Here is a 12,291-nt window from a genome sequence, read left to right as displayed (position 1 = left end):
CTAACTAGCCTCATCAACGGGATGCTTCATGTCAATTAACAGGAGTGTCAGCGTTAGGGAGTAAGTAGTTGGCACTGAAGAATAGATTTAGATCCAGATTTAATTAGCTCAACTCCGAAGATACTAAACCAAAGGAATGATACGCTGATCTTTTCCAGAGAAACAAATCAGTTAAGATCAATGTTGAGATGAAGACAAAAGATTCTGAAAAATATAATGTGAGAGTGAAGAACATACATTGGCAATTTTAGTAGCAAAATATACAATGGATACGCCTTTGGTGATATAAAAGGTAAAAAGAATTTTTGAAGCAAAAAAAATCACAATAAACTAAAATGTTAGCAGCTTATATTTAGAAGTTTTAATGTAGCAAAGCATTATGTAAAGTCATAAAGTAGCATTGTTTTAACTAATAAAATCAAATCATTGTTGTCCCTGAGCACAGTGAGCACAATTTTGTTCTTAGTGTCAAAACCCTTTCCTTCATTTCAATCAAAGACAACCTTGTAACCAACGTCACAAAGTTGACTGTTGGAGATAAGATTGCTTCTTAGACCCTTGACATAGAACATATTCTTCAGCTTGAACGCCCTTCACTCCAATGTTCCAACGCCCATGATAGCCCCTTCACTGTTGTCACCAAAGACCACCATCGGAACAAATTTCTCCTCAAAATCTGTTAAGAGGAACTTGAGACAAGTCATGTGTCTAGAGCATCCACTGTAGAGGAACCAAGTATGTTCTGGATTCTAACTTGACTCTTAGACAACTTAAGAGATATCAGCAACACACATGTTGATATCACCATCAGGGGAATCATTGATAAAAGCCATAAAGCCCTTAACATGTAGCCTCTCATCTTCAAATTTTTCCTCATCTTCCACCCATTCCTCACGATCCTGTTGTTTTGCAATGAAGGATTTTGGAAAAGGTCTGATCTCTTTTTTCATGTGGGCCAACAACTTCTTGTACAAGAATTCATAATACTATGGGCTTTGAGCTTATTTCTTCTATTTGTAGTCCCTAGAAAAATGCACAGGACTTCCACAGTTAAAACAATTACCTAATTTTCTTTTCTCTGAAGTAAATCTCCTTGTTGAACTTCCTCCTTTAAATTGAGCTCTTCAAACCCCATCTAATCTGTTTTCTTTGTAATGTTTAAGAATAAGTGCATCGATGGCAACAAGTTCATCAGTAATTTCTTCACCACTCTCTTCACCCTGATCCAAGCCATATGAGTCGCTGATGAGCTTCATCACTTCCTTTTAAGAAACTAAAGCTAAATACTTTTACTTTCTTGAGTCCTTCATGATATCTTTATGAAAAGATTTGGTATCTTCGTAATTTCATAGATTTCCAAACAAGGAGTTAAGTTTCATAGCATTAATATTTTCACTGTTCTTAAGGACATCAGCGTAATGTTCCCAGCTTTTCTAAAGAGAGTGTAAAAAGTTCATAATCAACTAAGAAGAATGTTTGACACTTCCCAACCTACACATATCATTTACTAAACAATTAAACTTGTTAAAAGTTTGGGTAAGTGACTCACCTTGTTGAGCGAAGAAATACTCGTATCTCTAATTGAGGTTATTGATGTTTATGGCTTGAATTTCACAATGCTTTCATAAGACACTGTCAGCATCTCCATTATCTCTTATGCTGACTCACACATTTATGTACAAGATGATAGATGTGATAGGGAGGAGAGTTTTCTATGGCTGCTCTAGTTTTCACATCAAAACTAATCATTTTCTTATCATCATCGTCATAACTAGTCTCTGGTTTTTACTTCAAAGGACCAACCACAACGTTATTAACCATAAGTTGATATATAGGAACGTGAGGACCCTTTTCAACAATGTTATGCATCTCATAGTCCTTGATTTCAAGAACAACCATAGCCTTAGTTTGTGTTCATCGAAAGGAGGAATCCTGTTGAGAACAAAAGATTTGGGATTATAAAAAGTCGACATGATAACTTGAGTGTATCAAAAACATGTTCTGATACCAAATGAAGGTTTGTATCGATCAGATACACTTTAAATATAATTAGCAAAGAAAAAACTAAACTAAACAAAGAACATAAAAAGTAAAGAACACAAACTAATCATAAAGATTTCTTTCACCAAGAAAGAGGTTGTTCTCAAAAAGATAACGAATGTCTCAAAAACAGTCACCAAGATGACTGCATTAGGGTTTCACCCTAATGCTGAATATATATTAAACTATACTATTATTTCTCTTTAATCAAGCGATTGTATCTAATCTACATATAGATAGATCCTTATCACCAAGATATTGAATCTACAATATATTCTATACATATCTGTATAATTGCCTAATATACAAATATTACATAAGATTACTATCTATATGTTGACGCTGATAAAAATTGAGTCGTTGGCAATGATGTTGATGTTGTCATTGGCGCGGGCGGTCAGCATGTAAAGTGTTTGACTCATCAGATCATAAGGTGTGACCTTATACACTTATACTCTGATTGTCTTTTGGAACAAATGAATGAATGGTTTTGATTTATTTACAATGAAACTTTTACTTAGTATTTTTGGGACATTACATTTGCATCCATCCCATATCAGATTGGAGATGCTTTCAAGTAAAGGATTTCTAGCCTATAAATAGGGTGCTAGGGATCATAACCTCCTTATTAATTTTTGGCTTCAATTTTGGCTTCCTCTCTTCCTTCCTCTCCTTGGAATGATTTCTTATCCCATCTCCAGGGTTTGTGAAAATTACTCCTAGTTTTCTTTTAGCTCTCTTTGGAACCTTTGGTGTGATTCTAGATGGACTCTATTTTTGATCCTCCCATGCAAACACAAGAGACAAGGACAAGATTGCAATCCAGAAAGTTTTTATCTACTAAAGAGGTATGTTTTTTACTCGATCTAGTAGTTGTAATACTAGATTAAAACCTAGATCTTTATAGGTTTCATGTGCACATAGAAATTATTTAATTCTTTCACTATTATATTCATATGTATAAAAATTCCCTATAATTTAAAAGTTTACATTGTGCAATCCATTTGATTGTTCAAGAAGAAACATCATGTTGATGGCTCTCTAGAACGATATAGAGTCGCTTGGTTTCGAATGAAAAAATAAGCCAGTATTAGGCATTGATTGCGACAAGGACTCTTTTTTGTAACAACAATCGCATTCAATAATGCATCACCAGCAAGAAGCTTGTGCAAAAATAAGTTACAACTAGTCAATAGCAACAATTGGGTTTTTAATAACCCATTCAGTCCAATTAAGGTTTCCCCTATGGATCCAACAAGAAATCCACGAGAAAGATTTAAAAACAACTTTGTCAAAAACAAAATCCACCTTAGACTTTAATTACAACGAGCATGCTAGTTCAGTGATTAAACTAGGTACGATTTGCACAATCCTCCATCTTGTGGTACCGTACTATTAGCTCATTCATCAGCTAGATGTGAAGAATGTATTCCTTCACAACTCATAACTCATTTGCAAGAGACTATTTTCTTGCACCAACAACCATAATTTTAGAACCCTCGCTTTCCCGACCATGTTTTCCACATATAAAATAGTTATACAACTTGAAGCAATCCATAGACCGTGATTCCACATGTGTGCTCAATTTCTCATTAGGCTTGGGATGTTCTCAACATTACTCAAATTCTATCTTTCCATATAAAGTAAATGTCAATCCACGTTGTACCTTATTCTATACATGGATGATATAGTCTAACACACAAACTCCGCTCTCGATAAGTAGTTTTCTATGTCCTATCTTGGGGATCTTAATTTCTTTCTTGGTGCTTTGGTCACCCGGAACAAGTATAAAATGTTTCTTTATAAACAAAAATATGTCACTAAGATCCTCGAGCGTGCTAACATGCTTTAATGTAGGACATGTCACACACCGGCAAATACCTCCTTATCATTGACAAATTGTGACCTATGTTTGGTTTCTTTGGTTTGCACAATAAAGTATAATCAACATCATAGCTAGTTGTTCTAAAAGATTTATAAAGTTCCATCACGAGTTGTAGTCTTTTTACACTTGGTTGTGTATGCGCTAAATTGTACTTCAAAAATATAACCATTTATGTAATAAACAAATCCAATAGTAATGACGTAATGTCATGCCTACCAAGTTAAGTATGTCTTTGAAACGTGGCACTCTCTCTTGGCTTTTTAAATACTATAAACAAATACCCATTTGCTTACAAATTCATGTGTTACCTCTCTACTTCTGTACGTTCATGTGCTCTCAAATATTTTATATGCTTTTGTTCCTTCCCAACACAGTTTGATCTTGAAGTATTCTACCGCTGCTTTCTTGTCTCAAAGTCATGGAAGATCAAGCTCAAACTCAAGTTCCAACCCCAAGTAGTCCAAGAAGCCAATGTCTTGAAAGAAATGAACCAGTTAGGTCAAGATGGACACCTAAGCCTGAACAAATCCTTATACTCGAGTCAATTTTCAACAGCGGAATGGTTAATCCTCCCAAGGAAGAAACAGTCAAGATAAGGAAGCTGCTTGAGAAATTCGGTTCTGTTGGCGACGCCAATGTTTTCTACTGGTTTCAGAACCGTCGTTCCAGATCTCGCAGGCGGCAACGTCAGATTCAAGCTAGCCTTGTAAGCAGCGGCTCGCTAGAACAACACCAACACCAACAATTACCAATGCTTACGAGATGTGTGAGTGGCGGTGGCGGTGGCGGTGGCGGCACTGGTGGTGGTGCGATTGAGTATCAAGATACTGCTTACACCACTCCCACTCCTGGGTTTCATATCCAACAACAACCTAGTTTCTTCTCACTCGCCGTTTCTTCGTCTTCGTCTTCTTCTCCTCCTTCTTCTTCCTCATCACGCCTGGGTGGTTCCGACGAGATTTATTCCCTTTCTGGCCAATCCGCTGGTTTCCATGAGCAGAACACTTCCATGCCTTCAAGTTTCCAGCATTTAGATACTTCTAAAGTTCATTATGACTTTGGTAGGGTTGCTTCAAATATATATTTCTTTTTCTTTACATACATAGATATATATATATATATATAGGTCTTATAATCCAGGTAATCATATTTACAAACCGATCGAACTTAATATTCTTTTAATTGCGTTGAAACAAAGACAAGTGCAATTTTACAATCTGAAATTAAAATAACTTTGATAATTAATTAAACTAGATTTTCATATGTTATATTTAATTAATTCTCATCTTTAAATTACTTTTCTTGGAGTTGAATTGAATTTGTAATTACTGACACGCTCATAAATATAATTACCTATATAAAAATCCATTGACCATATGTTTTAATTGTATTTCCATATATGTTTTCCCAACACTAGCCAATATATATATAACACGCTTAATTATTACTGAAATTTATTTGATTTGTAGGTTTAGGAGTGATGATCACTGTATTCATCAATGGAGTTCCAACGGAGGTGGAAAGTGGGCCTGTTAACATGAAAGCTATGTTCGGTGAAGATAATCTGATGCTTGTTCACTCGTCGGGTGTAGCGTTACCTCTGGATGAGTTTGGGGTTTTGGTTCCTGGGTTGCAGCATGGTGAAAGCTACTTCTTGGTAAGCAAACTTTGTTGATTAAGATCGATATGATCGAGTGTATGTAGTCAAATGTTCTTTTGCGCATACTCTTTCATGCATTAGATATACAGCTGCTTACTAGATGCTGTTTTCTTAAAGTCCTAAAAGCTCATTTAATCCAATGTGAACGAATTGAAGTGGGTGATTTTGTGAAATGTATTATGACAAAAAAAGAAGAAGCTTTTAGAGTGAACATAACAATTTTGTTGTGGGCGGAGACATCCATTTATATATAATATATTTGTTGAAGTTTTTGTTGCAAATGGCACATTAATCCACGAAGAAGGTGCAATATTTAGGTTTTGTTTAATCAGATGTACAAAATAGGAAAGGCACATTTCAAACAAGTTGAATCCGCACGGTTTACCTGAGAAAAGTTTCTATAAATAGCAACCTAATTAACTTGCCTAGGATTCCTTCTTATGGAAAGTTGATTACTTTTTAATGTTAAAATAATATCATCTAATTAGTGCTAATGATGTACAAACCCCTTCAAATAGCTATTTTCTTTTCTTTTCTTGTCTCATTCTTTTAACATTTTTTTTAGTTTCATTAATTATATAATATAATATATCCACCATTTTGATGAAATCGATGATATCACTAATCGTTACAAAATGGTTAACCCCTACAAATATGGTTGTAAAATTTTGATCAAAGGTTGTGATTGAGTTATATGGTTTTCTCACGAACTTGAAACTATTTTGGTATTGAAAATTGTTTATGGAATATTACCATGTATCGTAAATCAAATTTAATCCTCGTAAAATAACTGAATTAAAGTTCTTAGGTTAGGGAGAGAAAATGAATACTACACATTACATTTTATGTGCTGGATCACTAATCCACCTAAATTACTCCAATTTCGCCTTGTCATAGCGACTATTAATCCATAGAAAGCTCATTTTCTATGAGAGAATAAGAGAACGCAAGCATAACTTTTCATCATTGATTTGACAATTGTAATTTATAAGGAATCAATATGTACCAATGTTATCGCTCTGACTCCTTTGGATATGTATATCTTACACGAAAAAGTAAAACATATATAAGTTTATTTTTATGTGTCTTCTAAAAAAATATAAAAAAAAAAAAAAATATTAGTAGGATTATATATAAAACATTACTTGATATTAGATTTGAATTCATAAAAAATATTAGAATTCTATAGAGTATTGGTGTCACATAAAATTTTCATTTCCTTTTTCTTGTGACTTATAAATTATATGTCGTATTTTATTGATTATGGTTTGTAGATTTTTTTTCCCAATTTTATCTTATACAATTATGCTTTACCTATTTGATGGTTCAATAAATCTTTTAAGTTAAGTATTATATTTTTAATGGCAGAAAATATACTATATATTTTATGCTTTGGGACTAACATGGGACATGAGTATGTATATATTACATTGAGATTCTGCAGAGGTTCACCCATACCATGAATAAGTGCATAAAAATACAATAATGGGATAAGGTTTTTTGATATAACTAATGAATTCATTTGATGCTTTACAGGTCTCAAGGTCCGTTTAGATAGAAATTTGAGCTTCACCCGACCACCTTTCAACAAGGATTTTCTGGTTTCTGCAATAATTTTGTGATCTTTCATACAAACCCACCCTTCCACTTTAATGTCATGATTTTGTTTTGTTTAGCATTACTTTCATTTCTACTTCCTTTCAAATAATTTAAAATTTTGTATAAATATAACATATAGTAAATGTTGTTTTAAACGTGCAATAATTGCATTTTGTACCCTTTAATTGTTTTTTAGAACTTCTGACTTCAATAAAAATCTCTAGTAAGGAACTAGAGAGGAAAAACAGAAACAACATGATTACATAATTCTAACAGCATTGGTCAGGTTTTTAACCCATTCAGACCAACAGACATTTAAGTTTATAAGAGATTTGAGTTCTTTATATATCCTATATCTCCTCTAATTGTTGACCAACATCTTTAATATGTTCATCTTTTCGTCTCTAAAGAAGTATAGATAAGAGTACATGACATGATCCAAAAAAAATCGATGCATCATCAACACGATTTTAATTGGATGCCATGCATTACTAGAAAAATAAAATAAATAAATAAATAAAAGCATGTTGGATTCATCGACGGATTCAGTCTATCTTTAATACTAAGTGTATTGTAATTATGATGGCCATATTAAATGCGATACCTAGACACATGCTCCATTCCTGAAAACCATTAAGTATGCAAACATTCCAATCAAATCTATTTATTGTTGGATTATTTTATTTTTTTTTGAAAAGGCAAATAAGGAGTATATTATAAATGGGAGGGCACTTAGCAAGGAGCTAAGGCAATAACAAAATACAAACAGAGTTCAAATGAGTAACTCCAATCAACCCAATTTCCATAAAACTCCTTGTCCCTATGCTTACACCATAAATATGATGTAGCAATTATGTTATCAGCAATTCTTGCAACCGAGCACCTTGCCTTCTTGAAGTATATATCATTCCTTGCTAACTAGACACTCCAGAGAAAGCAGTAAAAGATGGTATTGATGATTTGCCTTTTCCGGGGACAATTACCCCATGTGGTTGCATGATCCAGAAAGTCAATGACCTTATCAAACTGTCTGTAACTTAAACCAATCCATTTGAAAATCCAATCTCTCACATTACAGGTGAATTCACAATTAAACAACAGATGATCTATAATTTCGATTACCTTTCCACATAGAGAGCATAGTGAACTATTGACAAGGATACCCCTTTCCATTAATGATTCTGCCACCGGAATTCTCCTCAATAAAGCCCTCCAAACCCAGCATCTAACCTTTAGTGGAATAACCTTATCTCAACATACTGCTTTTCCACCGTTGTTCATTGTTTTGGAATCAATTAAACTATGAAGCCTCTTAACAGAATAATCACCATCTGGGGTTAAGTTGAAATGAAAACCAAACTTAGAATTTGGCTTACAACTCAAGCACTCGAAACTCCGATACAATTGAATGAGTTCATGTAGGGAGGTCGCGTCATGTGGATCCTGTTTCCAGTTCCATTTGAATCCAGTGGAAGATATGCGATCATTCACCTGGCATAGCTTGCTTTTTTCGAGAGAATACAAGGAAGGAAATCGTGATTGAAATGTAACTTCACCACACCAAACATCTTTCCAGAACATGATAGGAGTACCCAATCCAGGAATAAGAGAGAATATTTGATTCTGATAGATGTTTAGATCTGACATGCATTTGATTGATTTGGCAACATTGCTCCAAGCACCTGGTAAAGTTGTCCTGGCGATGTAATTGGCAGGCTTGCGATCGAGGTTATGAATGCTGGTAATTACTTTGTTCTAAATCTTATCCCTGTCATCTAAAAGTTTCCACCACCATTTGGTAACTAGGGCTATATTTTGAGCTTTGAGAGTGCCGACTCCTAGACCACCTTCTTTTATCGGAGCTGTGACCTTTGCCCAATCCACCCAATGTATCTTTTTCTTATCCTCACAACCGCCCCAAAGAAAGCTATGCCTGATCTTTTCAAGGATATCAAGAACCCCATTGGGAGCCCTGAATAATGACATGTAGTAAGTGGGAAGGCGATTTAGGACTGACTTGATCAAAGTAAGTCTACCACCGAAAGATAATGATTTTGCTTTCCAAGTTAAGAGCCTAGATCGAAATTTATTGATAATTGGATCCTAAATTTTTTAAGAGACATATTGGCTCCTACAGGTACACCCAAATATATGAACGGAAAGGAGCCTGTCTTGCATCTTAAAACCTTTGCCATACGAGACAATTCATTGGAATTAGTTCCGATTCCAAATAGCCTGGACTTAGCAAAATTGACTTTGAGTCCTGAGGAGATATGAAAACATTTGAGTATTTGGGCTAAATTCCGTATGCTCGATGGGTCCCAAATGTCTGCAAAGATGGCATCGTCTGCATAGAACATATGCAAGATGGTGGGCCCATTATGTGGGAGTCTAATACCATGAATTAAGGATTTTTCGCAGGCGGTTTTGATGGCAACGTTTAAACCTTCCATTGCTAGTAAAAATAGAAATGGGGATAGAGGGCACCTTGACGTACCCCTTTTGATATGGAAAATTCATTTGTGGGCTACCCATTTACATGTATAGAAGCTTTCAAGGATTTAATACATTCATGGATCCGGCTTCTCCAAGTCGCACCAAAACTGGTTTGTTCTAAAATTGCATCGAGATATCTCCAATTGACAGAGTCAAAGGCCTTCTCAAAATCCACCTTCAAAAGGAACGCTTTTCACTTTGTTCTTTTTTTCCCAGGAATGGATCTCATTAAGCATTAACGGACCATCCAGAATGTGGCTTCCCTCAATGTAAGCGGATTAAACTTCGTTAATTGTTGAGCTGATTACCGATTTTAAGTGCATGGCAAGAATCTTAGTCAATATCTTGTATATACTTCTGAGTAAACAAATTAGGCAGTAGTCACCGAGTCCTAACGGATCAAAAACTTTGGGGACTAGAGTGATGAAAGATGAATTGCAGCCATTACCGATTGATCCGTGTATTTGAAAATGTCTCACAAAATTAAAAACATCGCTTTTCATGATTTCCCATTTTGCTTTGATAATTTTAAAGTCAAGCCATCGGGACCAGGTGCCTTATCACCTCCACATTACCAAATTGCATTTTTGATTTCGTCTAAGGAGATGGGGGACTCTAGATAGGCACGTTGGGCGGATGAGATTTTTTTGAATCTCGAGTTGATCAATAGAGGTCACTCGCACCAATCTTCATGGAATTTTGATGAATAAAAGTTGTAGATTTCTTGTTTGATCTTGGTTGGACATGTGGACCAGGAGCCATTGATTATGAGACCATGAATTTTGTTCTTCCTGATTCTATTTTTAAGAGAACCATGGAAATGATGAGTTTTCGGCACCATCCGTTATCCATTTCACCTTTGCCTTTTGATGTAAATCTAGTTTTTCCAGACGTTCTAGCTCAATAAGGTTTACTTTACATTCCTTCCAAGATCTTCTTTCCTCCTCGGATAGAGTTCTTGTTTCTGCCACTTTTTCTAAATCAAGTATCTTCACTTTTGTTTGAGCCAGTTGCCCACCCAATTTCTTGACATGATCATTCTTCCAGGTACGGATGGCATCCTTCACCCATTTTATTTTTGACTTAAGAAATATATCCGGAGTACCAAAACCCCTAAAAATGCACCAAGAGTTATCGAATATCTCATTAAAATCGGATAGTAGCAACCAAGATTTGTAGAATCGAAAGGGTGGGGTTCCAGGATTAGCCTTCGAGTATGATAAAATAAGGGGTGAGTGATCGGAGTGTTCTTTAGTAAGGGCAGTGACTGTTGAGTGAGTTGCATCTAAATGAATTGGTCACAAACCAAGAAATGATCGATTTTACTTAATTTAGTGTTATCATCTCTTAGATAAGTGTATTTACAGCCACCCATGGCAAATTCCTTTAGACCAAATTCTCTAATGAAGTTATTAAAATTAGAGGAGGAATATTTGCAGAAGGAGGATCTTAGTCTTTCTTCTGGTTTACGAACAGCATTGAAATCTCCTAAAATTACCCAACTTCCACTTATAAAATCCTTTAAAGACAATATTTCCACCCACAGCTCCCGTTTATCTGAGATGGATTGGGGTCCATAAACATTGACCACCGAGATGATCCCTGAAAACCCCTTCTAATGTCCTGAAATCGCAAGGAAATTCCTACTTTTGACAACATTATGCTTTGAGAAGATCAATGGGTCCCAAATACTGAGAAGTCCACTAGATCTTCCGTGAGATTCAACAAATTCTAACTCAAAATTCAGATTACCCCAACATCCCTGAATGTCAATATTTCTTGAATCAACAACATGTGTTTCTTGAATTCCAATGAAATCGATCTTGTGACTCATTTTGATCTTTCGTATCCAATCCACCTTATGGACTTCGCTTATTCCCCTGATATTGAGACTTATGGCATTCATTTGGCCATTTCCTTAACACCTTCGTCCTCTTTATTGACCTCAAGAAAGTCATACAATTTGTCTTTGTCACAGTTTTCGAGTTAGAAGCCAAGCGAACTCCCAAATTTGACAAATCCCGAGATATTTGACGCAATGGAGCACGTATCAGAGCAAACGGAAGCGTCCTGTGAACCCACATTTGAAAGAGACTTGTTTAAGTCAAATGAGATTGTGGGAGTAGGAATTGGGACACCGTTATCAATTCTTCTTCTTTTGATATATGAGTCGCTGAATTTGGGTAGTGGGGCATTGGTGGTTCCTGTCAATGGGCCTAGAATGGTTAGGCTAGAATAGGGGTGAGCATTTAGACCAGTGGACCGGACCGGACCGGTGAACCGGACCGGACCGGACCGTTTTTTTGGACCCCTGGGCCGGTTCTCGGTTCTAAGATTTCTATCTGGTCGGGTCCGGTTTTTTTTCCGGTTCGGTCCGGTTTTTACCGGGTTTAGAACCGGTTGGACATGTAATCTATAACGTTTTTTAAACACCCACAACTCATTCGTTTTAAGTCGGATTGACCTCTAGTTTTTTCCAACATTTATTTTATAGTTTGTAGATGAATTTAGACTATAATTTTATTTATTATGATATTATATTTACTGAGTTACAATCCTTCAAAGTAGAGCTATCAAAGCTGAAAAAATTCAGTTTTTCAGCAAGATTTTG

The 12,291-nt window shown here is 35.5% G+C and overlaps 1 protein-coding gene across 1 annotated transcript; it reads left to right on the top strand.

The window, feature by feature from the left end:
• Positions 1-4,266: 4,266 nt before the first annotated feature.
• WOX11 (WUSCHEL related homeobox 11) lies at positions 4,267-7,254 on the top strand. Its single transcript, XM_078971097.1, has 3 exons — positions 4,267-4,986; positions 5,395-5,582; positions 7,122-7,254. The coding sequence occupies exons 1-3, from the start codon at positions 4,344-4,346 to the stop codon at positions 7,137-7,139; spliced, it is 849 nt and encodes a 282-aa protein (XP_078827223.1). The 5' UTR covers positions 4,267-4,343; the 3' UTR covers positions 7,140-7,254.
• Positions 7,255-12,291: the final 5,037 nt, after the last annotated feature.

This window comes from Lactuca saligna, chromosome 8 (assembly GCF_052625555.1).
Source record: "Lactuca saligna cultivar CGN05327 chromosome 8, ASM5262555v1, whole genome shotgun sequence".
Taxonomy (NCBI): domain Eukaryota; kingdom Viridiplantae; phylum Streptophyta; class Magnoliopsida; order Asterales; family Asteraceae; genus Lactuca; species Lactuca saligna.
Note: the sequence above shows the minus strand (reverse complement) of the source record. Positions and strands in the feature narration are given on the sequence as shown.